This window comes from Amblyraja radiata, chromosome 26 (assembly GCF_010909765.2).
Source record: "Amblyraja radiata isolate CabotCenter1 chromosome 26, sAmbRad1.1.pri, whole genome shotgun sequence".
Lineage (NCBI taxonomy): Eukaryota > Metazoa > Chordata > Chondrichthyes > Rajiformes > Rajidae > Amblyraja > Amblyraja radiata.
Genome location: NC_045981.1, coordinates 3,698,278 through 3,723,707, shown reverse-complemented (window position 1 = coordinate 3,723,707; position 25,430 = coordinate 3,698,278). Strand labels below are relative to the sequence as shown.

Genomic DNA, 25,430 nt, shown 5'->3' with positions numbered 1-25,430 from the left:
TAAATGAATGATGGGTCTTTGTCCCAAACATTATAGAGGGCACTGTAAATGAAACAATTACCTTCTGTCCGTCACACTCAAAATGCACTTACCAGAGCTGTAATTTCACCCGACGTCCATCTAAGAGAATTGTTGTCGTCTTGTAATCAATGCCTGCCGGAGAAATAAAAAGTGTTATCCGAAAAACTTTTATTGAATGAGTCAATAAAAAACAGGAACTCTTCACTAATTTCTCTTAGGGTTTCTTTGGAAGATTGGGAGCGAAGAGATGGGGAGGTGGGAAAAGGAAGCATAACTCTGGAGAGATCAATGTAGTTATTGTTGGTTGAAGGACAGAATCCGAGGTAGAGCAGTGTCTTTCCATGAGATTTCTTCCTTTTATTCTACTCATAAATGCTTCATGAAAGCTCTCCGACAATGTATTCCGATTCCAGCGCTAAATTTCATGTTGCTTTCATGTTCCCAGTTAACCTGTGTGTTATTTAAAGAATGTCACACAAATCCACCTTGTAGGAATTCAGATTTTGTTCTCAATCTACTGCGTATGTTAAGAGCAAAATAATCAATCAAATCCGTAGTTCTTTGTGCAGGAAGTATTTTAGTGCCTCTATATGTGATCTTCTGTGGTTGAAACAGTAGTAATGCACCAATCCAAACAATATTTTAGTCACTCTGTAAGCATTCTGAGAGGGATACCCTTTCAAACTCAAATCTTACCATAACATGCAAATAAGCACGGATTTAATTTTAAAAATGTCAGTGGCCATTTTTTCCATGACTATCATCAATTTAGAAATAATGATCAACTAGATTTTAAAACAAGATAACAATTATCAGGAGAATCAACCCTTTTATTTCTTTGGGTCAAGATTCCTGTTTTATTATAAGAATTACATTAAAAAAAACATTTTTTCTGTGATAAATGTCTGTGTCAAGAAGCTACCATAGCGCATTCTTTTATTTTTTGTACAAAAATCCAAAAATTCTGGCATGGAATATTTGATATTTTTTCAAAATTAATTAAAATAAAACTGGTACCAAAACCAGAATGGATCATTTTTGGGATATCGGAAGATATCCCTGAATTAAACGTGTATCAGAAGAATTTACTCAATTACGGGCTAATAATGGGAAAAAAGCTCATACTTAAATTCTGGAAAAATGCGCCCACACCAACAATAAAAATGTGGATATCAAATATGTTTGAAACATTACATCTGGAAGAGATGAGATTCCTCTTAGCAGATAAAGCAAACCAATTCCAAAAGACGTGGTCTACGTTTATGGACCTATTACAAGCATGAGGTGCAATAGTAATTTTTAAAAATAAATAAATAAATAAATGGTATCAGGACCTGGCATTGGGAGATAAAACAACAAAAACAGACTTGGTTGGTAGTCTTTCTGCGGAGTTTAATGTTATAATAGAGCGATTGTCCTTACTTTCTTTTTCTTTCTTTTCTAGGGTCTACTTTCTTACTTTACTTCCTTCTCTAACTTCTTTTCTAAGGGGCTTTCTTTTCCCAACACTCTTCTGCACTTCACAACTCTTGCGCACCTTCTTTACTTTCCTTACTTCTATCTTTTTCTTAAAGCTTTAAAAAAAAAAAAAAATGAAGCGGTACAAAAAATGTATTAAGATATATGTGTTGTGTGTTATTGTAATTTACCGTACTTCTAATTAAAAAAAAAAAAAAAAAAAAAAAAAAAAAATTTTTTCAGGATTCATGAAAAATGTGTTTTGGCTTCATGCTTTAAATAATCTCATAATATTATAGTAAGGTCCTGACCCAAAACCTTGCCTGTTCATTCCCTCTACAGATGAGGCCTGACCATACAATTTCATCCACCACTTTGTGTTTTCCTCGTTATATTACGATTGTGTAGAATTGTGTATTATTAATCAGCACAACATACTTTGGAATATTTAGTCATATGGTGGCAAGTTTACACTCCTGGTGCAAGCAAAGAGATTATTGTAAAATAGAGTAATCAGAGGCTAATCTGCTGCTTCTTAGCAGATGGTTTAAGTGCGGCAATGGGAGTCACTGGCAACAGGCAATGCTTAATCTCTGGGCAAGATGCACTACATAGGCCAGGACAGACAGAAAGAAAAATAAATTCAACTTGAAAGTAATATGGGTGACTTGAACTTCTCAAAAATGTTGTTGGCACATTGAGTTTAAGTCGCCTACAATGGAAATCAAGAGCATAAAAGACAAGATATTGGCACTTGTTTTTGATGAAATATCTAGAATAGTTAGCTAGAGTGTTTAAGCAAGTAACATTGTCCTTAAAAATGAATGAATGAGCTATATTTTGAGCTTTAATCCTTTTAAAATTCAAATGTTTGAGTTGATGTGCTCCAACCCTCCAAAGTTAAGTTTGCCTGCCAATAATGCTATTCAGAAAGAGATTGTAGAATTTTCTTGCAACATTTGCGCAGGAGAGAGGCCAGGTCTTGAAAGTGGTGGACTAGCAGTGAGAGGTGCAGGGAATTCAAGTGATTGGTGGGTCGTGTTACTGGCTGAAAGTTAACATCAAAGAAAAAGATAGGATGGGATAGAAATTATGTGAACAGGGAGGCAGTTGGTCGGGGATCCTGATGTGGGCAGTATGGAATTGAAGACCAATGGGGACACAATGTACTGTAGATGCTAGAACCTTGAGCAACAAATAATTAAAGTTGAAATTAAAGGCACTTAGCTATCACAGCTACAGTGCCCTCCATAATGTTTGGGGCAAAGACCCATCATTTATTTATTTGCCTCTGTACCCCCACAATTTGAGATTTGTAATAGAAAAAAGAAAAATCACATGTGGTTAAAGTGCACATAGTCCCCCCATTTCATGGCACCATAATGTTTGGGACACATGGCTTCACAGGGGTTTGTAATTGCTCAGGTGTGTTTAAATGCCTTCTTAATGCAGGTATATGACAGCTCTCAGTACCTAGTCTTTCCCCCAGTCTTTCCATCACCTTTGGAAACTTTTATTGCTGTTTATCAACATGAGGACCAAAGTTGTGCCAATGAAAGTCAAATAAGCCATTATGAGACTGAGAAACAAGAATAAAACTGTTAGAGACATCAGCCTTAGGCTTACCGAAATCAACTGTTTGGAACACCATTTAGAAGAAAGAGAGCACTGGTGAGCTTACTAATCGCAAAGGGACTGGCAGGCCAAGGAAGACCTCCACAACTGATGACAGAAGAATTCTCTCTATAATAAAGAAAAATCCCCAGACACCTGTCCGACAGATCAGAAACACTCTTCAGGAGTCAGGTGTGGATTTGTCAATGACCACTGTCTGCAGAAAAGACTTCATGAACAGAAATACAGAGGCTACTGGTTAGCCACAAAAATAGGATGGCCAGGTTACAGTTTGCCAAGAAGTACTTAAAACAGCAACCACAGTTCTGAAAAAAAGGTCTTGTGGACACATGAGATGAAGATTAACTTGATGGCAAGAGCAAAGTATGGAGGAGAGAAGGAACTGCCCAAGATCCAAAGCATACCACCTCATCTGTGAAACACGGTGGTGGTGGTGTTATGGCCTGGACATGTATGGCTGCTGACGGTGTATAGACACATCCTATCTATTCAAGTTAAAACAAATGCCTCAAAACACATTGGTCGACGGTTCTTTCTACAGCAAGACAATGATCCTAAGCATACTGCTAAAGCAACAAAGGAGTTTTTCAATGCTAAAAAATGGTCAATTCTTGAGTGGCCGTCAATCACCCGATCTGAACCCAATTGAGCATGCCTTTTATATGCTGAAGAGAAAACTGAAGGGGTTTAGCCCCCAAAGCAAGCATAAGCTAAAGATGGCTGCAATACAGGCCTGGCAGAGCATCACCAGAGAAGACACCCAGCAACTGGTGATGCCCATGAATCGCAGACTTCAAACAGTCATTGCATGCAAATGATATGCAGCAAAATACTAAACATGACTACTTTCATTTACATGGCTTTGCTGTGTCCCAAACATTATGGTGTCCTGAAATGGGGGGGGGGGGGGGGGGGGGGGGGGGACGTCTATGTATAAACACTGCTGTCCTTTCTACACGGTGAAACCGAAATGTATAATAATAGCCTTTATTAAAATATGACAATGTGCACTTTAACCACGTGATTTTTTTCTATTACAAATCTCAAATTGTGGAGTACAGAGGCAAATAAATAAATGATGGGTCTTTGTCCCAAACATTATGGAGGGCTCTGTATATAATTTGGCTGTCTTGAGAGGCTCTCCCAATTTCTGCACCAGCCTGCTGGTATTTATGAAGATAATTTTGAAAAGTGGAAATGATCTCGCATTTTCTTAAAAACTGGGCCTTGTCCAATATTAATTGAGGTATGGAGGAGGGGAAAGGGGCAGGGTGACCAAGGATGTGGGAGTAATTTGTGTGCACCACGGAGGGAGGAAGAGACAACTACCGTCTGTGTGAAAAGGTTGCTCTCAGACACTGTGTGCAAAAGCTACCTGTGACGCCACTTTCAGAGCACAGCATAGTCGCAGAAGAATTGGAGAATGGTTCCGGAGTGCATTTGGAATAAGGAGTGTTAAACATAACCAACAAAAATACAGACATAGATGGGAACCAAGCGAGTCCCCACGACACAGTAGAGGTTAGTCTACTAAACTAGAATGGCACCGCCATTGTCAGCAAGTTTAATGACACTCCTATCTCCCAGTTTCCCCATTTATACCCCTCTGCTCCCTTCCACCTATATCCCTCCTTCCAGTTTTACATTTTGCTCCTTCTCTTCTTTCCTTATCAAGTGTGTTCATCAAATATCCCCTCTTCCTTCCCACATCTGGAAAATTCAAGCATGTCACCATAGCACAAGGTTCGATATTTAATAAATCATTGGAATGGTAAAACTGGTCTAAGTGCCAATTTTGCAGTGCTTCATAACGCTTAAATTCCGTCTTACTGAATGTAAATTGAGATATATACACTTATTTACTTCTCATGTGTTATGCTACTATGCTGACAGATACTATTCAACAATTCATCATTCAATGAAATTGTGTTTATTTAAAGGCTCGGCTTGAGCCAAGAGCATGGAAATGGGTGCATGCCAATTTTGCAAGTTAAGAAATTGCAAACAGAAACAACAGATAAATTATGGTAATCTAAAACAGTTATATAAAATTATCAATTGGAATATATTGACCAATTTTGGCAGACTTTGCCTTTGGAATATCTTTCACGTTTGGATGACGTAAATCTATTCACCCCCATTCATTCACTGCATTAATTTGTTCAGCTGTTTGAGTTTTGAGTTTATGTTCCCAACAATCAACCGTTCTGAAGTTGTTTTCTGCATTGTATATAAACTGTAGAGAAGTATTGAAGTCAGCATTAAATATTCTTGCAATAGATTCATTTGAACTATAATAAACATTGCCATGCCAGAATGTTTCTTTCACTAACTTTAGATTTCTGCCAAAAAATTACAAGGGAGCTATTGATGTGCTGCAGTATTTAAAAAGAAACTTAAAGCAACATGTTCTAAAATTATTAAAGAAAGATGTGCATTTCAAAACTCAGAAGAATCAAGTCCCATTAAAATGGCACTTTCTGTCTTTGACATCAAATGCTCAATGTTTAAAATAATTAGATATCCACAAATTAACAGATATATATTTCCTTCACAGTGTGCAGAGACTGGAAACAAATATTCTTCCAATTGTGGTATCCACATTCAACACAGAATACATATGAATCTGGATTGATAACTAACTCCAGTTTTATCTATTAATAAAGACAGTGATAAAGTTGATTCATCTTCCTCAGAAAATTGAAAAGTAAATTTCAAAATCTAAATTACATCATACCTGTTGGAAGTGCTTTGCATTTTCCCATTTAATTCCAATTGCTGTGGAAGTTACCAAATTACTTTATTTTAATGCTGTGGATCAGGGGCCTCCTAACGTTTCAGTATGAGGGCCACATTATATATTTGGCACATTTTTGCAGGCCATAGGAAAAAATAAAGAAATGCCAGTTTTATGAATTTAATGTCCGTCTCTCTCTGTCTCTCTCTCTTTCCTTCTCTGTCTCTCCCTCTCTCTCCTTCTGTCTCTGTCTGTCTACTTCTCTGTCTCTCCCTCTCTCCGTTTCCCTTTCTCTCTCTCTCTCTCTCTATATATATATCTGTCTCGATATAAACTACCGTGGGCCCCGTCTTCTCCAACAGGGCGGCGAGGATGTCGGGTGGGGGTGGGGGCGCGAGGGAGAGCCGTCCCTGGAGCTGAGGGAGTGGGAAGGAGAGGCCGAGGGTACCCGGCGTGGTGTCTCCCCGCCCTCGGGTTGCAGCCGTTGCGGGAACTGGGGGCGGGGAGAGCCCGCGTCAGGGCCTGATCAGATATATCTGAGGACATTGCTGGAAACTAGAGAGGAAATTGTGGGAGACCTGGTTTAAATTGACGAGTCGTCCTTAAATACAGGAGAGGTGCTGGAAGACTGGAGGGTGGCAAATGTTGTGCCTCATTTCAAGAAGGACTGCAGGGAAAATGCTGGGAACTATAGGCCGGTGAGCTTAACATCTGTGGTTGGAAAGTTACGAGAGAGTATTCTGAGGGATAGGTTGCACAGGCATTTGAATGGGCAAGGGCTGATTAGGGATAGTCGGCAGGTGGGAGGTCGTGTCTCACAAATCTGATAGATTTTTTCTGAAGATGTGACCAATAACGTTGATGAGGGCAGAGCTGTAGATGTTGTGTACATGGATTTCAGTAAGGCATTCGATAAGGTTCCGCATGATAGGCTGCACCGGAAGGTTAGATCGCATGGGATCCAAGGAGAGATAGCTAAATTGATATCAAATTGGTTCCATGGAAGGAAGCAGATGGTGATGGTGGAAGTTGCTTCTCAGACTGGAGGCCTGTGACTAGTGGTGTGCCTCAGGGTTCAGTGCTGGGCCCGTTTGTCATCTACATCAATGATTTGGATGAGAACAGACAGGGCAAGATTAGCAAGTTTGCTGATGATACAAAGTAAGTGGTTTTGCAGGTAGTGAAGATGGCTGTGAAAGATTGCAGCAGGATCTGGATCGATTGGCCAGGTGGGTGGAGGAATGGTTGATGTAATTTAATTCAGAGAAGTGTGATATGTTGCATTTTGGGACGTCAAACAAGGGCAGGACCTACACAGTAAATGGGAGACCTCTGGGCAGTGTTGTAAAGCAGAGGGATCTAGAAGTACAGGTGCATGATTCTTTGAAGGTCGAGTCGCAGGAGGATAAGGTACTCAAAAAGGCCTTTGGTACTTTGGCCTTCATCAGTCAGAGTATTGAGTATAGAAGTTGGGATGTCATGTTGCAGTTGTATAAGATGTTGGTGGGACCGCATTTAGAATATTGTGTTTAGTTCTGGGCACCATGTTACAGGAAAGATATTGCCAAGCTTGAAAGGGTTCAGAAAAGATTTACAAGGATGAACTATAGGGAGAGGTTGAGAAGACTGGGTCTTCCATAGAGCGCAGGAGGATGAAGGGTGATCTTATAGAGGTGTACAAAATCATGAGAGGACTAGATTGGGTGGATGCACAGAGTCTCTTGTCCAGAGTAGGGGAATCTGGGGCCAGAGGACAAAAGTTCAAGGTGAAGGGGAAGGGAAAAAGATTTAATAGGAATCTGAGAGGTAACTTTTTCCACACAAAGGGTGGTGGGTATATGGAACAAGCTGCCAGAGGAGGCAGTTGAGGATGGGACTATCCCATCATTTAAGAAACAGTTAGTTTAAGAAAGAACTGCAGATGCTGGAAAATCGAAGGTAGACAAAAGTGCCTATAATAGATGCTGCTGCACCCGCTGAGTTTCAGCATTTTTGTCTACCTTAACAGTTAGACAGGTACATGGATAGAACAGGTTTGGAGGGATATGAACCAAGTGCAGGCTAGTGGGACTAGTGTAGCTGGGACATTGTTGGCCGGTGTGGGCTGGCCGGTGTGGGCAAGTTGGGCCAAAGGGCCTGTTCCCACACTGTATCACTCTGACTTGAATATCAATAACAGGTCGAGAATCAGCAACAAGAACCAATGACATTTGCAGGTACATCAAATAAATGTTCATGCCACTATAAACACAAATCAACTACTGCAAAAATACAAAATAATAAAGTTTCATAAGAAAGATTGTTTCTCTGTTTTCTATCAACATGAAGTGCCTTAATACTTTCTGGTATTTTGGACATTGCTTTATTGATTTTATCCACAATTGGCCCAAGAGCATTACAAATCAGATCCTGATTTAGTGGCACAAATGACCACCTTGTGCCTCAAATCTATGTACAACAATCCCATTACCCTGGTCTTACCATAATTGGAAACAAGGTTAAGGGGAGAGATACAGAGAGAGAGAGAGGGCTGTAGAAAATTAGATCTTAAGAGATGGAGAAGGGACAACAACAAAAGAAAGGGAGAGAGGTTTACATTTCCTTTATAAAGAACAATGGTGTGGCTATCAAATTTAATTTTCTTAAGGAATGTTGTGGACAGCAACTTAGAACACTCACAGATGTGTATTTAACAGTGTAGATCGGAGAGGTTACTGCTCATGTTGCTTTGCTCCTCACAACATCACCCTCACTGCATCACATAGATATTTGGTATTAAAAGACATGGAACATATTGTAACATTATCATCAGAGAAAAGCCACTGACATATTTAGGGCTTGTCCATTCATATGCAATCAATGTTTTACTGCCTGACCACCACTTTGTCAAAGAAAGGTATTACGTGTAATGCAGCATTTCCTCAAATTTAAATTATTGTTGCAAACTTAAAAGCTAGACAATAGACATTACTGCCCATTCTTTCTTACAACTGCCTATTTCCTCTCTCTTACCTACTTTATCCCTTTTATTGCTACAATAACTTCTGAAATATTCATAAACAATGTACTATTATATTGAAAGGAAATTAAAAACTGTACAAGAAACAAATATTTTGAAAATCGATGTTACAATTGTGTAATTATTTTGCATTACCACAGCTAGCCGGTGAGAAGTGGCTGTCAATGTCAAACACCATACCCTAAACTATGTTAAATCACCAAAATACCTTTGAAATACACTCACTACGGAGGTGCGTAACAAAGTTCCACAAATAGCTCATGAACAGATCATTTCTGATTGGAAATGTTTCATAACAATCTTATGTATAGATGATTGTCACTGTTCACATCTAATGTTGCTTCTGAAAGTACCAACACCAAGGGTATTGTATTCCTTCATGATCATCCTAATTCTTAATTACAAAGATCTTAAAGCAAAATACTACTGGCGTCCGAGTTGTATGCAAAACAAAGTATTTGATTGTAGATAGGTACATGTGACAATAAAGTATACTTGAATCGAATTCGGAGATAAAAATAGAAATGCTGGACATAGTCCACAAATTTGGCAGTATTTGTAAATGAAATTGAGTTATTTCAAAAGGATGATCTTTCTGACTTTCACACTGAAAGATCATTAACCCAAAAACAGATGCTACACAATCTGTTGAGCATTTTATGTGTTCACCTCTTATTTGATCATGAATCTATAATTTTCTGACTCAATGGTAGGAGTGCTATCGTCATTGAAACAGGTCTGACGTTTGATAAACATTGAAATGCCAAAGCGATGAAATAGTCTTACTGACAAACACTGTATTGAAAGCTATCTTGCCAAATTAATCTATTAAAAAAAATAGCACAATCATTCTGTAATCCAACTGAAATAAATTGTAGTCACAATACTATTAGCCATTAATACCATATTCCAGGTTACGAATAATTCCCCATTAACTACTAACCGGTTGATTAACAAACACTTCAGTTTTATAATAATACAATTTTTAAGTTGTTAATGTAGGTTATTCTGTGCATCCTCCCAGAAACTCAGATCTATATACAACATCATGTGACAAAGAGGTGAAGTCTATTTACAACATACTCAATAGTCAAAATCAAGACATATACGCATGCTTTAGATTAAAATAGATACGAGTCAAAGCATCAAGGAGAATCCATAACATGCACTGAAGCCATCCTTTGCAACAGCGGTGTTTGTGCTTGGTCCTCCAAAATATTCCAAATGGAATTTAAACTGGAGGTGGTGAAGGGAGGGCTTAAGCCAGAAAGGGTTAAGTTATGCTTTAATTCGCGTCCTTATTACATTTAAATGGCGTAAAGATTGTTGCTTTTCAGTGTGATCTTTCATAATAACACGATCCTAAAAGACCTTAAAATGCCAAGACACTCTGTCCCAATCTATAAAAACGGTGTGATATTTGATTTGAAGATCCAAGGTAAACAAAAATGGACAATTCTCATAGCCGTGCAGAAATTACGTCTTTCCAATTCAATTCAAGCGAAAATCATTAAAAACGTGAGATCATTGAAATCGGGCTGGCAACCTGAAACAGTAAACATATTATTTGAGGCTTAAGAAGGAACTGCAGATGCTGGAAAATCGAAGGTACACAATAAAGCTGGAGAAGGAAAAAGGCAACGTTTCGGGCCGAAACCCTGAAGGGTTTCGGCCCGAAACGTTGCCTTTTTCCTTCGCTCCATAGATGCTGCTGCACCCGCTGAGTTTCTCCAGCTTTTTTGTGTACCTTCTTATTTGAGGCTAGTTTGTGGGGGTTTGTGTGTGCTCACCCATGTTGTAGCCATACGGTGACTCGCTGGCTCCATCCTGCAGGCTGGCCAGGATCTCCCCCTTGCCCACATCGCTGTCACCCACCAGCAGGAATTTCAGCAGAAAGTCGTAAGCCTTCACCGGGCTACCCTTGTTGCTCATCCTCTCACACGCCACGCTCCATACTGGAAAGGACCGGCCACAGTTTATTTCGTTAAACAAGTCAAAATTCATCAAACAAGTTTCAACTCGCCCTGCGCCGCCACCATCCACTTTCCAGCGAAAATTCCTCAGGAGCTCGTGCAGCAACCGTTCGTCGTCCAAATCCAAAAATAAAACCTTTCGCCTCCTGCCCTTCCACACAAATGTGTGTTTATAGCCCACTATTCCGCGTTGTCAATAATATTGTGCTCTTCGATCTTTCTGTCCGCTGCGACTACAGACGACCTTTGCAACCGGGATGAAGCCTCTCCATCGCCTCAGCGAACACACACGACTCTCGCGCCATTGCCGCCCACTGCGCCCTGGCGACCCCTTCATTGGTCAGCAGGAGAGGTGGGCGGGCGCACTGCCCCGGCTATCTACTTCGCGATTGGGTCCTGCAGCAGTCAATCATCCAGAGCCCCCTCCCCCACACCGCTGCCGCCCACTGCGCCCTGGCGACCCCTTCATTGGTCAGCAGGAGAGGTGGGCGGGCGCACTGCCCCGACTATCTATTTCGCGATTGGGCCTTGCAGCAGTCAATCATCCAGAGCCCCCTCCCCCCCCCACCCCGCTGCCGCCCACTGCGACCAGGCGACACCTTCATTGGTCAGAGGGAGAGGTAGGCGGGCCTACGGCTCGCCATTTTCCACTTCGCGATTGGGTCTTGCAGCTGCCAATCACCTAATATCCCCTTCCCCCTCCCCGTTGCCGCCCACTCTGACCTGACGCTGTTTGTATTGGTCAGCGAGAGAGGTGGGCGGGCCCACTGCCCTCTCCCAGTCGATCCAACGAATGGGCCTGGTAGATGTCAATCATCTAATGTCCCCTCGCCCCGCCCTGCTGCCTCCCTCCGCGCCCTAGTGCTCCCCTCATTGGTCAGTGAAGGAGGTGGGCGGGACAACGGTCCCTCACAGACTACTCTACTATTGGGCAGTTGGCTGTCTATCAATCAGTGCCCCCCCTCCCGCCAACAACTCTGCGTTATCCACACATTGCGCCCGCCCGGGGCTTCGGCAGCGGCTGCATTATGGGGGTTGTAGTTCCATACCGCCACTGTCCTCATTCACACCACTCACCAAATAGTCGCTCCTGTTTTTACATTTCACAAAAATCTGACCGCAGTTCTGAAAACAATATGTTGAATTCCTCACCAGTAATGAAATAATGTGTTAAATGTGTGCAAAAGGCGATCAATTGGCGACTCTACGGCAATCGGGTCGGGCAGCGTGAAGATGGAGAGCGTGTTGAAGAAGGAGCTGAACACAACTCGGTTGAAAGCGCTGGGATTCGCGGGGGGCGGCTGTATCAGCCAAGGGCAGAGTTATGAAACGGATTCTGGAAGAGTCTTTGTCAAAGTCAATCACAAAAGCCAGGTTAATGCATTTGCTTTACGGGTTGTGTGGATGTTGACATGGTGGTGTGTGAGTGGTGAGGAGGGCCGCGACTCTTCTCTCGGTAACAAAAGGCAGCCGCTCTGCTCATAGCTTCTGTAAAGAGACATGAACCTTGAGGAATTTGGAGACACAAGAGGAAAGAACTGCAGATGCTGGTTTAAATGGAAGGTAGACACACAATGCTGGAGTAACTCGGCGAGACAGGCAGCACCAAAGATCGTATAGCAGAGCAGGATCTTTGGGCAGCACCTCTGAAGAGAACGAATGGGTGACGTTTCGGGTCGAGACCCTTCTTCAGGCTGCTAATATATCAATGTAAAGAGACATGAACCATGAGGAATATAGGGGTACAAGAGGCTACTAATATATTCTGTAAAGAGATATGAACTTTGAGGAATATAGAGATACAAGACACTGCAGATGCTGGAATAATGAGCGAAAACAAGCTGCCCGAGGAGCTCAGCGGTCAGGCAGCATCTGTTGATGTGGGTCACCGACCCTTCATACACACAAAATGCTGGAGTTAACTCAACAGGACAGACAGGCACTCTGGAGAGAAGGAATGGGTGACGTTTTGGGTCGAGACCCTTCTCACTAAGGGTCGCTTGTCCATTCCCTCCACAGCTGCTGCCTGACCAGCTGAGTTCCTTCAGAAGTTTACTCTTTACTCGAGGGTGGGATATAATTTGTGTGGACGAGCTAATTGGGAAACGGGGGAGTGGAGGAATACTTTAATGCAATATTAAACTATGGTAATAATACGTGGAGGTATAAGTTCAATCTAATAACAGATTTTCATAATAAGATTTTTTATCCTAGTATGATCAATATTATGAGTTAAACTTCCACATAGGACAAAGGTCCTAAAGAGCATTAGTAAAATCAACTTATTGAACGGGCTTAGATTTTTCTGAATGGGTACATTTAATTTGACAACATTAGTCATGTAATGGGTCACAGTTTAAGGATAAGAGGGAAGTCTTTTAGGACCGAGATGAGAAAATCATTTTTTACACAGAGAGTGGTGAATCTGTGGAATTCTCTGCCACAGAAGGTATTATGGTATGCCACGACATGAGGCCAGTTCATTGGCTATATTTAAGAGGGAGTTAGATGTGGCCCTTGTGGCTAAAGGGATCAGGGGGTATGGAGAGAAAGCAGGTACAGGATACCGAGTTGGATGATCAGCCATGATCATATTGAATGGCGGTGCAGGCTCGAAGGGCCGAATGGCCTACTCCTGCACCTATTTTCTATGTAATGTATTTCTGGAGGTTTTCTCACTGCACTTCCTATCTCTGGTGATTTATTGGAAGTAATAAAGTGGATTATTTGACAATTTTACCAAAACAGTTCAAAGACTGCATCAAGGCCTACCCCAAAAGAACTGAAAACCAGGACTGGCTGGTGTATAACCACTAGGAAGGCTGTTAGGAGTTTTGAAGACAATCGCCGAAGCTGACTTGTTAGTGCCTGAGACAGGAGGAAGGCTGCTGCCCTAAATCCTCCCACAGCACCCTTCATGTGCCTCCACTGCTCCCACGGAGCGAGCCACACTCGATCCCACACGACATGAGACTGCACGACCATGCTATAGTCGTCTACGATGGGCCAACATCAATAAATGAAAGTGTTCCAGTAAAATGGAAAAGACCAATTGTTGTCTAAACAATTTTTATTTTGTCTTTTGATACTTGCAGAAGAATCTGGACAATTGTATTCATTTTTACATACCAGGCCAATATTTGATGGACTAGTCAACATGAGGTTGAGAAAAAGCACATTGCTTAATAATTCTATTCACTGGTGTGACAAGGTTTTTTCACTATAATGAATATCAAATGGAAAGTTGAAAATAGAAAAATCTTGTAAAAAAAGGTTAAGAAAAAGCAGGAGATTAAATTGTAATACAGCTGCAAAGTGCTAATTCTACTATATCCGCTGCTCCAAGTGTGGACTCCTATTTTAGGACAAAGATAGAAACATAGAAAATAGGTGCAGGAGTAGGCCATTCGGCCCTTCGAGCCTGCACCGCCATTCGATATGATCATGGCTGATCATCCAACTCCGTATCCCATCCCTGCCTTCTCTCCATACCCCCTGATCCCTTTAGCCACAAGGGCCACATTTAACTCCCTCTTAAATATAGCCAATGAACTGGCCTCAATTACCTTCTGTGGCAGAGAATTCCACAGATTCACCACTCTCTGTGTAAAAAATGATTTTCTCATCTCATAGAAACATAGAAACATAGAAATTAGGTGCAGGAGTAGGCCATTCGGCCCTTCGAGCCTGCACCGCCATTCAATATGATCATGGCTCCCTCAACTACCTTTTGTGGCAGAGAATTCCAGAGATTCACCACTCTCTGTGTGAAAAATGTTTTTCTCATCTCGGTCCTAAAAGACTTCCCTCTTATCCTTAAACTGTGACCCCTAGTTCTGGACTTCCCCAACATCGGCAATAATCTTCCTGCATCTAGCCTGTCCAACCCCTTAAGAATGTTGTAAGTTTCTATAAGATGCTTTGTCAGAACTAGTGTGCTGAACACTTGTGCTTGTTAAGTCAGAAATTCGAGGATCCAGCAGCAGAAGGGGGTTCTGATTCCTAGGTTCAGGAGTCTGGAGATGCTTGGATGGGATTAAGGTGTTGCAGGTGGCGTTATAGTCTAATTGTACGTATCCTTGATGTGTTCCATAGATGGGTTTTGGGCAAGGGAGATGGTGTTTGCTGTGGACGTCTTGTCACAGTGGGCAAACTGCAGTGGATCAATGCTGGCTGCAAGACTGAAATTATTGAGTGCCATCACCAGTCTCTCAGAGCATACATTTTATTGCATACGCACTGAGTTGCTAATATTGTTCTAAACCCGTTAGTTTAGTAGTCTGCCTCATTTAAGTTAATTTCATTTTTGTATATTTTATTTCCCCCTCTGGTATTTCTGAATATGAGGGATTTTAAAAGGTTACGTAAACGGTGACCTTGCTAGTGTCTGTTTATTTTTATTTAGCACTTTTAAAAGTTTTAAAAGTTGTTCTCTTTTCAGCGTGTGTGAGGATTCCAAATTACTCAGCAGTTTGATGACATAAATGTGTTTGATGCCAAGGTTCCTCTTTGAAAGCTGCAGAAATAATTACATTTTGGCCAAAGTACTGTCAGGAAATTCTCTTTCTACCTGAAAATAAACTAGTGCTGTTGGTAGATATTAAAGAAATTGAATTTATATTTATTACGGCTTTTATTCTTGCAAAACGATGACCTAATTGGAGGAAAGACGATCTCAGGAACAGCAAGCCTGCGCTGGAGTGACAATTAGATTCACAAGTACTTCTCTGAGAACTTAACAAAACACTCGGTCTTCACTTTGTCATGGGAGAAAATAAACGGAAAAGGCGTTTGTGTTGCCTGAGAATTCACATTTATGGCGTTACTGTGTTTATATTGTAAATTATTGTCTGCTAATTTAAGCTTGTCATTGATCAGAGCTACGGTAATGTTTTGTGGATGAGTAGACTATGTTTTTTTAGAAACCTTTTTACCCGGTGTCAGCAGAAACCTTTTTACCCAGAGCTAATTAAAAGTTTAAGGTGCGAGGTTGGATGTGTGGCTTGTAATGCAGCTCTGATTTTATACTGTATAAACTTTGTAATCAATGGGGAGTTAATAAAAATAGATAATTTAATTTGGAATTTTTGCTCTGAAATATCGCTGCAGAAAAACGTAACTGTTAAATGTTTTGAATTGCTAACTGCGAAAGGGCACAAAACATGGTTAGGTGTGTTATATTAGGTTTCTCACATTGAGAATTGTAAATTAGTTGCATTCTTGCGTTGAATTAATTCTGTATGAATGTGTATGAAACAAATGGAAATGAACATAAAAAGGCAGGTATTGCAAATCTGAGCTATAGAGAAATAATATCAGTTACAAACTGCAAATAATATCAGAAACAGATTCCTGTTTTAATGAATGCCCTAGCAAACAATTGATCCTGCATTTGAATAGTATGCATTGGTCTAGGTTCTAGGTAGTGACATTGTATGGATTAGCTTAGTTTAGAGATACAACATGGAAACAGGCACCCAGCTCCACCGAATCCGTGTCGACCAGCGATCACCCGCACGCTAACATTATCCTACACACTTGGGGGCAATTAACCTACAAATAGAAACATAGAAATTAGGTGCAGGAGTAGGCCATTCGGCCCTTCGAGCCTGCATCGCCATTCAATATGATCATGGCTGATCATCCAACTCAGTATCCCGTACCTGCCTTCTCTCCATACCCTCTGATCCCCTTAGCCACAAGGGCTACATCTAACTCCCTCTTAAATATAGCCAATGAACTGGCCTCAACTACCCTCTGTGGCAGAGAGTTCCAGAGATTCACCACTCTCTGTGTGAGAAAAGTTTTTCTCATCTCGATTTTAAAGGATTTCCCCCTTATCCTTAAGCTGTGACCCCTTGTCCTGGACTTCCCCAACATCGGGAACAATCTTCCTGCATCTAGCCTGTCCAACCCCTTAAGAATTTTGTAAGTTTCTATAGATCCCCTCTCAATCTCCTAAATTCTAGACAGTATAAACCAAGTCTATCCAGTCTTTCTTCATAAGACAGTCCTGACATCCCAGGAATCAGACTGGTGAACCTTCTCTGCACTCCCTCTATGGCAATAATGTCCTTCCTCAGATTTGGAGACCAAAACTACGCAATACTCCAGGTGTGGTCTCACCAAGACCCTGTACAACTGCAGTAGAACCTCCCTGCTCCTATACTCAAATCCTGTTGCTATGAAAGCTAACATACCATTCGCTTTCTTCACTGCCTGCACCTGCATGCCTACTTTCAATGGTACACAAAAATGCTGGAGAAACTCAGCGGGTGCAGCAGCATCTATGGAGCGAAGGAAATAGGCGACGTTTCGGGCCGAAACCCTTCTTCAGACAGAATGTTCCTGGCCAATTTGTGTGTGCCTACTTTCAATGACTGGTGTACCATGACACCCAGGTCTCGCTGCATCTCCCCTTTTCCTAATCGGCCACCATTTAGATAATAGTCTGCTTTCCTATTTTTGCCACCAAAATGGATAACCTCACATTTATCCACATTATACTGCATCTGCCAAACATTTGCCCACTCACCCAGCCTATCCAAGTCACCTTGCAGTCTCCTAGCATCCTCCTCACAGCTAACAAATCTGCATGTCTTTAGAATGTGGGAGGAAACTGGAGCACCCAGAGAAATCCCATGCAGTGACAGGGAGAACGTACATACTCTGTACAGACAGCACCTGTAGTCAGGATCGAACCCATGTCTTTGGTGCTGTAAGGCAGCAACTCTACCGCTGCGCCACCCTTAATGGATGTGGGATGCAAAGACTGATATTGAAATTCTTTACAACGTTGGGATTTGTTGGTGTGATGGGTTTTAGTCATTCTTGATATTGTTTTTGGTCAGTCTCATTCTCCATATTGTTTGAAACAGGCAAAAACAATGTTTGATGGTGAAATGGCAAGTCTAGAGGCCATCTTGAAAACAAACACCGTCAAAGTGCCAAGGCCCATGAAAGTGATCAGTCTGTCGGATGGTGGATCGATGTTTATTATGGAGCACCTGGATATTCACAGTTTAAGCAAGTAAGCTGTAATAATTGGACATTTTAAATATGCTGAAATGAATTTTTTGAATATCATGATTAGCTGCTTGAAACTTAGTTAATGATCTTCCTTGGTCCCATATCTTAAATTCTGCTGAAATGTTTTGTATTTTTTAGCCTCCTTGATGTACTTCTTGAGGTACTGAATATCGTCAGCATTTTTTTGTTTTTCTTTTTTTCGGCGTGGGATCTTAATTTCAAACTCGTTCTTGATATTTCCTCCTTTCTGCTCTGTTCACATTTTGGGCATCAAAAGAATCCTACCTGTGTTTTCTTTCTCCTATTTGTATGATTTCATCCCAAACTAATTTTCACATTGTGATCTAGGTATCAAGAATAATTTCAGGATTCTTCTCTGAAATTATATTTGTATTATATAATTATGAAATTAAAAATTTAGATCTGTTATAATAATAATAATAATAATAATAATAATACATTTTATTTGTGGGCGCCTTTCAAAATTCTCAAGGACACCTTACAGAATTTAACAAGAGTAAAAAACATATAATCGGAATAAAATAAATAATAAAGACATCACCAATACACAAATTAAAGACAGAATTCGATCCAAAGACAAAAAAATCAAAAACACAATGTGAAGAGAGAGCAGCGGCAGCTAAACCGCGCCAACGTACACTCTCCCTTCCGGCAGCCATCTTGGACACAAACTAAAATAATCACTTACACACAAAAATCATTCCCTCACAATGGTTACCACTGTGGGGGAAGGCACATTGTCTAGTCCCCATCCCCAGTTCTCCCAAAGTCAGGCCTATTGAGGCCTCCGCTATTGCCTCTACGGAGGCCCGATGTTCCTGGCCGTTCTCGCCGGGTGCTGTTGCCCCGGCGTCGGGAGAGTCCTCTCAGCGGCTGGGCCACCTGGAACGGCCGCTTCCTTACCGGAGACCGCGGCTTCCAAAGCCGACAAGGCCGCGCTGGTTTGGAGCTCCCAGGCTCCCGATGTTGAAGTCGGCGCCGCCCGCTCAGCTCCGCAGACCCGCACTCGGCGGTCACAGCTCACCGGAGCTCCAGCGCGTCGATCCAGCGCGGCGACCCAGGCAAGGCATCGCCCGCTCCGCGATAGCGCTCCAGCGCTGTGCCGCCACCGAAGCCGAGGTGCTGGGCGGTCCCCGCCAGGAAACGGCGCTCCACGCCCGCTGGTAGGCCACGAGGACGGGTCGACGGGGCAGCCCGGAGAAAAAGCTGCCTCACCGACCAGGTAGGGACCTAGAAATATAGTTACCCCCTTCCCCCCACATTAAAAAGTCTATTTCTCCCACGAACAAAACACAGGACTCACTAGAACTACAAAAAAAAAGTGAATTAAACGGACTGCTGCTGGTTAGCAGCCGTTCCCCAAGATGGCTCCTCCTCTCATTTATGATTTAATTACAGGTCCTTGTAAACTTGGCTGGGCTGCCAGGGGTAAAGTTGTGGGGAGGCCAGGAGCATTGAGAAGGAGGGGGTCGGGGATCTTGCCAACAACTAACTCAGTAGCTCGGGGGGCTGCGAGCGGCCGCCGGGACCGGACAGCGGAACCAGCCGTCACCTCCGCGCCTTCTGCTGGCCCGCTCGCCAGCCAGCCACAATGTTCTTCGGCACTGGTGCAACCGATGGAGTTGGTGGTTGGCGGGTAGTTTCACATCTTCCTTTGTACTGACTAAACCAAACCCTTGATCCTGTCCGGCTAGCCTTTTTTCAAAATTTAACAACTCAAAATGGGGGTGCGTCTTCATTGCCGGGAAATTACGGTAAGTTTGTTCGTTTTCCTGTCATCGTGGAACTGGAAGCAGAAGACTTTTTGAAACTACAATTGAAAATGTAAGCACGTGTTATGATAAAGACACACATACCAGACGTTTAAAAACCCTATCCTTTAGTGATTTACTGTGTATTATAAATACCATAAGGGCAATCAGCATGGATGCCAATTGATTTGCAGCATGATTTGTTAAAGATAAAATTGTAAGTTGTGGCTTGGTTTGCTTATTTCAAAAGCTGTTGGAAAACCTGCTGTTTGCATTTCTTCTCCAGATACATGGCTAAATTGGGAGAAAAACTGGGAGATCTGCATCTTCATAATGCAAAACATAAGGAACGGCAACAACGAGAAGCACAGACTGTTGGTAAAGTACTTACATTTGCTCCAGACATAGTAATGTGTAAGAAACTTCAGCATGTCAAATAATGCAATTTGGGGATCTAAATCTTAGTGACATCAATTTAAATTTGAGGCTGCCGCTTGTATGAGATTCTCTGGACTTGCATTTCTCCAAGTCCAGAGAATCAGACATCCTGTAAAATGTTGACCTGTTAAGGACTAAGTGCACACTGTGCCTCTAAGTGGGTGGCATTTATTTTACTGATTCATTTCTGAAGAATTATCTGAGAAAATAGTGCAGTTGTGGTGTAATGTGAAATAATGCAACTTTCCATTCAGCAGGCAAGGAACTGATAATGGCACATTGATGTAATGTATGTTTTATGAAACCTTTTGGAAAGGTTAGCATTTTTCACGAAGATCGACACAAAAAGCTGGAGTAATTCAGCGTGACAGGCAGCATCTCTGGAGAGAAGGAATGGGTGACGTTTCGGGTCGAGACCCTTCTTCAAACTAGTTAGGGATAAGGGAAATGAGAAATATAGATGGTGGTGTGGAGAGATAACAATGAATGAAAGATATGCAAAAAAGTAACGATGATAATAGGAAACAGGCCATTGTAAGCTATTTGTAGGGTGAAAATGAGAAGCTAGTCTGAATTGGGTGGAGGAGGGATAGAGAGAGAGAGGGAATGCCGGGGCTACCTGAAGAGAGATAAATCAGTTATCATACAACTGGGCTGTAAGCTGCCTAAGCAAAATATGAGATGCTGTTCCTCCAATTTGTGTTTAGCCTCACTGACAGTTGAGGAGACCGAGGACAGAAAGGTCTGTGTAGGAATAGGAAGGAGAATTAAAGTGTCCAGCAACCGGGAGATCAGGTTGGTTCACGCGGGCTGAGCGAACGATTTTGTAACTCCTGCTGAAACCATATCCAATTCATAGTAATTTAAATTTCAGTCTGAAGAAGGGTTTCAGCCCGAAACATTGCCTATTTCCTTTGCTCCATAGATGCTGCTGCACCCGCTGAGTTTCTCCAGCTTTTTTGTGTACCTCCAATTCATAGTAACGCTGAAGTGGCACAGTTTACAGTTGCCTAAATAACGATTCAGTAGAGGTGCAGGATGCATAGTTAGAGAATAAAGTGTAAGTTGAGATGAGCATCCTTTTACTTTTCATGTGTTGTAGCCATTGGTTAAAAGACGTATTATTTTTTATCTGAGCTAGGCAAGGGTCCAGCGCAGTCTGAAATTCAGTATGTGGACAAGTTTGGATTTCATACTATTACCTGCTGTGGTTACATTGCACAGGTAGGCTGATTTATCTTTTTCTCTCTAGGCACATTTAGAACTTTAATGTACACACATCATTGTTTTCAAGAATTGTTATCTTCATTGATGATACAACTGCTGATGGTAGTAGCATAATGAATTCTGAAATGTATAGACACATCCTATCTGCTCAAGTTTAAACAAACGCCTCACAACTCATTGGCCAGCAGTTCATTCTACAGCAAGGCAATCATCCCAAACATACTGCTAAAGCAACAAAGGAGTTTTTCAAAGCTAAAAAATGGTCAATTCTTGAGTGGCCAAGTCAATCACCCAATCTGAACCCAATTCAGCATGCCTTTTATATGCGGAAGAGAAAACTGAAGGGGACTAGCCCCCAAAACAGGCATAAGCTAAAGATGGCTGCAATACATGCCTGGCAGAGCATCACCAGAGAAGACGCCCAGAAACTGGTGTTGTCCATGATTCGCAGACTCAAAGGATATGCAACAAAATACTAAACATGACTACTTTCATTTTCATGACATTGCTAACATTATGTGTCCCAAACATTATGGTGCCCTGAAATGGGGGGACTATGTATAAACACTGCTGTCATTTCTACATGGTGCGATGGTGTCAGCGTGGGTGAATCAGTTTTGGTGGAAAGAATGAATTTCAACTTACCATTTTGAAATTAAAATACGGCATATTCACTGGAATTTAAATTTCACGAAGGCAAAAAAAGTATTAATTACCACATTTCTTTTGGTTTTATTGGAGGATTGCCAATTCTACATGCCTGGAATAATAAAAATGATGGCCCTGATTCAATAACTGTTTATAAAATCTCTTAAGTAGAAAATTTCATATTTTTGCAACAAGGAAACTTCATTTATATAATGCAAATATAAATAAAATAAATCATTTGGGCATCTCATTTCCAAATATCTTCTTTTCTTCAGAACAACGACTGGCAGAATGACTGGGTAAATTTCTTTGCTCGGCAACGACTTCAGTTCCAGATGGATTTAATTGAAAAAGAATATGGTGACCGTGAGGCCAGGGAGCTGTGGTCAAAGCTCCAGGTACAGTTTCCCACAAATCGTTGACTTCCTGGCAAGCATTATTTTAAATGCTACAACAAAAGTTAAATGGGTTATTGCAGCAAATTATATTTTTGATTCTTACTGCTTGTTTGTGATTTCCATAATTGATTAATTCTTTGTGCATTTAAATGCGTCATTCACCTTGCACGGTTGGCCATCTGTCTGAGTGGGTATTGGTGAATCCAGTGTTGGATTGTCTATGATAGCAGCACAGTTAAGCACCTCCTCCAATACCTGCTCTTCTCAGGGAATCGTTATGTCCCTTTTGCCTAGTTGTGGTTGGGGACTCAATTAAAGAATGATAAGCAAGCACGTAGATTTGCTATAATATTAGTAATTTCCTAAATTCTTGCATTTTTCTTGCCTGTTAATTTTTATTTTTTGCTTTCTAGTTGAATATACCTGCTCTGTTTCACGACATAGACATTACACCTGCTCTTCTTCACGGAGACCTATGGGGAGGAAATATTGGACAAGTAGAAGATGGGCCAGTCATTTTCGATCCTGCAGCATTCTATGGCCACTCTGAGTATGAGCTCGGAATATCTGGAATATTCGGAGGGTTTAACTCTACCTTCTATACAGCATATCATAACAAATTCCCCAAAGCTCCAGGGTTTGAGAAGCGAGTTAAACTTTACCAGCTCTTCCATTACTTGAATCATTGGAATCACTTTGGGACGGGGTATAGAGGATCCTCAATAAGCATTATGAAAGCTTTGGTGAAGTAGTGTTATTAATGACAATCCTAGTGTTATATCAAAAAGGAGTTTATTAGTATGTAATCTACTGATCTTTTGACATTTGTTTTGGAATGTGAATTAAAAAAATATTAACTGAACACAATTTCATTATAGAACATAATTTAGTCATAATTTCACTATTTAAAATGATAATGTAGTTGTAGGGTAGAAAATGTGTGCTAATTTAATAGATTATTTAATTTAATTTTGTTTAGATATATTCGACATACAGCGTTAATAGCTGTATGCTTTGATAGATAAATGACCACCTAGGTAGGAGCTGTAGATCTTGGAGCAAGACCAAATTAGCAGCATATATTTGAAATAGCAAACAAAAGTACAAATAGCACTCTTGATTAAAAGATTCTTAAAATCAATAATCTTAAACAGGATGTAATTGTGTGTATCGCTGAGGATTCCTATTAGAAAACTGAATCTATTGTATAAATACAGATATTGAGACAGAATTAATTAGCAACAACTGTATATAAAGTATTTCCTTTTTAATGTATCATTATATCTTAAACAGCTTCACTAAGGAACACTAAAATATTGTTTGCATACTTTAAAGGCAGCATTTTCAGTAGCACTTCAACTTTTTATCAAGAGAATTGTTTTCTCCTGATTTCCGAGAGTTTTCAGATAGCTTCTGACCTTTCAGAGAGAAACAGTGGAACAAATAATACTGCGCCATTCTTGGATTCTCACATTAAAAACAAAATTATAAAACAAACTAAATTGCTCTAGTTTGTTGTTATTCCTTCACTTTTATTCTCTTTATGTTTATTCGCCATGCATTTGCCCACTTAACCTACCACATTGCCTTGATACCTCTTTACGTCCTCCAGATAACTCTCTGTCCCAGGTAATGTCGACAAGCTAAGAAATAATACATTTGGTTCACTCATGCAAATTATTTGATATTTATGGAATGAGCTGCTCGAGGAAATTGTTGATTTATTTTCCAGATCAATTTTCTATTTCTTATTCTTAAAATTATTAGGGTGTGCTGTAGTTTTATGTCCCGTCAAAGTGATGTTGTTACCTTGTTGGCTGCCTTACATTGCTTAACTTAAAGAGACTAAAGGGCCTGTCCTACTTTTAAGACCTAATTTATGACCTTTTTTACTCGTGGACATTTTTCATCATGCTATAAAAACGGCACGAGTACCTACGACTAGCATCACGACCTCCTATGACCTTGTGATGACCATGCTGCGAGTATGAGTCCAGGGCAAACTCGGCAGAGGTCGTCAATTAGGTCGTGAAAGTGGGACAGGCCCTTTAGTTAATATGCTCTGAAGAAGGGTTTCGACCCAAAATGTCACCTATTCCATTTCTCCAGAGATGCTGTCTGACCTACTGAGTTACTCCAGCTTTTTGTGTCTATTGATATTGTCATGGGGAACAATCTAAATTTCACTGAACATCCAAACATTTAGTTCCAGTTTAGATGATTTGATAGAGGCACGAGTAAGATTTTTTTTCCACCGATACCTTTATTTTGCTCCCTGCTATTTAATCATTAGAAGTAACTGTCTTTTCATTGTAACTTTGAGGTTGTTTAACTCACCACAGACCTTGGGCAAAATACATGTTCCAAGTTCTGTGCCGCTTCATTCCAAAACAAGTCTGTACTTTAATGTGTACTGTATAAAGAAACTATTCTATTCTATTCTATATCTACACAATGCTAGTAAGTACAAAGATAGAGGTGTGCATAATTCAATCTGCTTTGTACTTTAAAAAGGCCCAAACGAGCCTCCATCAGAATGTTCCTTCCAAGCCGGTGGCACCCGGAACACAAGCAGAAATTAAGTATTAAGTGATACAGTCCAAATTTTGGGCTCATTGTCACACGGTCTACATTGTACAGCTAAAAATAAAAAAATTATTCTCTGTGTAAATGTGAGTGAAAATGAATAAAATGGAAGTCATTTATTTTAGTTCAGATGACAAATGTTGTCATTGTTTCTTGTGGTTTGTGACATTCTTATACTATATTCCTGCATTTCCTTGGTCTACTTTTCTCTGAAGGTATTTTGCTTGTTTATTCTGTAATTTGGCCCAGAACTGTCATCCTATCCTCCTCTCTTTAGTGATTATGCTTTCTGCACACTGCCTGACTGACACTTAAGCAATTTAATTCTTTATATACTTGTGATAAAATGTGCATGATTAGGAAAAAATGGATAAGCATTGGAAGGAAGCAGACAATCTACATGCATTAATGATTGTGAAAAGAGTAATTACAATGTTCGCAGGCAGTCGGGGAGATAATTGATGATGGAAACTTGGTGAGTTTCATCAT

At 40.9% G+C, this 25,430-nt stretch overlaps 2 protein-coding genes across 2 annotated transcripts in view; one reads left to right on the top strand and one right to left on the bottom strand.

Moving 5' to 3' along the window:
* rab40b (RAB40B, member RAS oncogene family) overlaps window positions 1–11,170 on the bottom strand; it is a 28,388-nt gene extending 17,218 nt beyond the window's left edge. Inside the window, exons 1-2 of the mRNA XM_033044063.1 lie at window positions 10,661–11,170; window positions 93–153 (exon numbers count right to left, since the gene is read on the bottom strand). Coding sequence (XP_032899954.1) covers window positions 93–153; window positions 10,661–10,874 — 275 coding nt within the window. The 5' untranslated portion in view covers window positions 10,875–11,170. The remainder of the gene's footprint in view (window positions 1–92; window positions 154–10,660) is intronic.
* Window positions 11,171–11,851: 681 nt separating this feature from the next.
* Window positions 11,852–23,849, top strand: LOC116987819 (ketosamine-3-kinase-like). The gene is made up of 6 exons (XM_033044062.1): window positions 11,852–12,217; window positions 17,722–17,873; window positions 19,931–20,022; window positions 21,224–21,306; window positions 22,233–22,355; window positions 22,769–23,849. The coding sequence occupies exons 1-6, from the start codon at window positions 12,077–12,079 to the stop codon at window positions 23,105–23,107; spliced, it is 930 nt and encodes a 309-aa protein (XP_032899953.1). The 5' UTR covers window positions 11,852–12,076; the 3' UTR covers window positions 23,108–23,849.
* The last annotated feature ends 1,581 nt before the right edge of the window (window positions 23,850–25,430 follow it).

What these genes read in the sequence shown, in the direction of transcription:
- LOC116987819 (XM_033044062.1), top strand. Translation starts at nt 12,077, where the DNA reads ATGGAGAGCGTGTTGAAGAAGGAGCTGAACACAACTCGGTTGAAAGCG. An exon ending in GATATTCACAGTTTAAGCAA is followed by an intron (nt 17,874 to 19,930) that starts GTAAGCTGTAAT and finishes TTTCTTCTCCAG; the next exon opens with ATACATGGCTAAATTGGGAG. An exon ending in GCTGTGGTTACATTGCACAG is followed by an intron (nt 21,307 to 22,232) that starts GTAGGCTGATTT and finishes TCTTTTCTTCAG; the next exon opens with AACAACGACTGGCAGAATGA.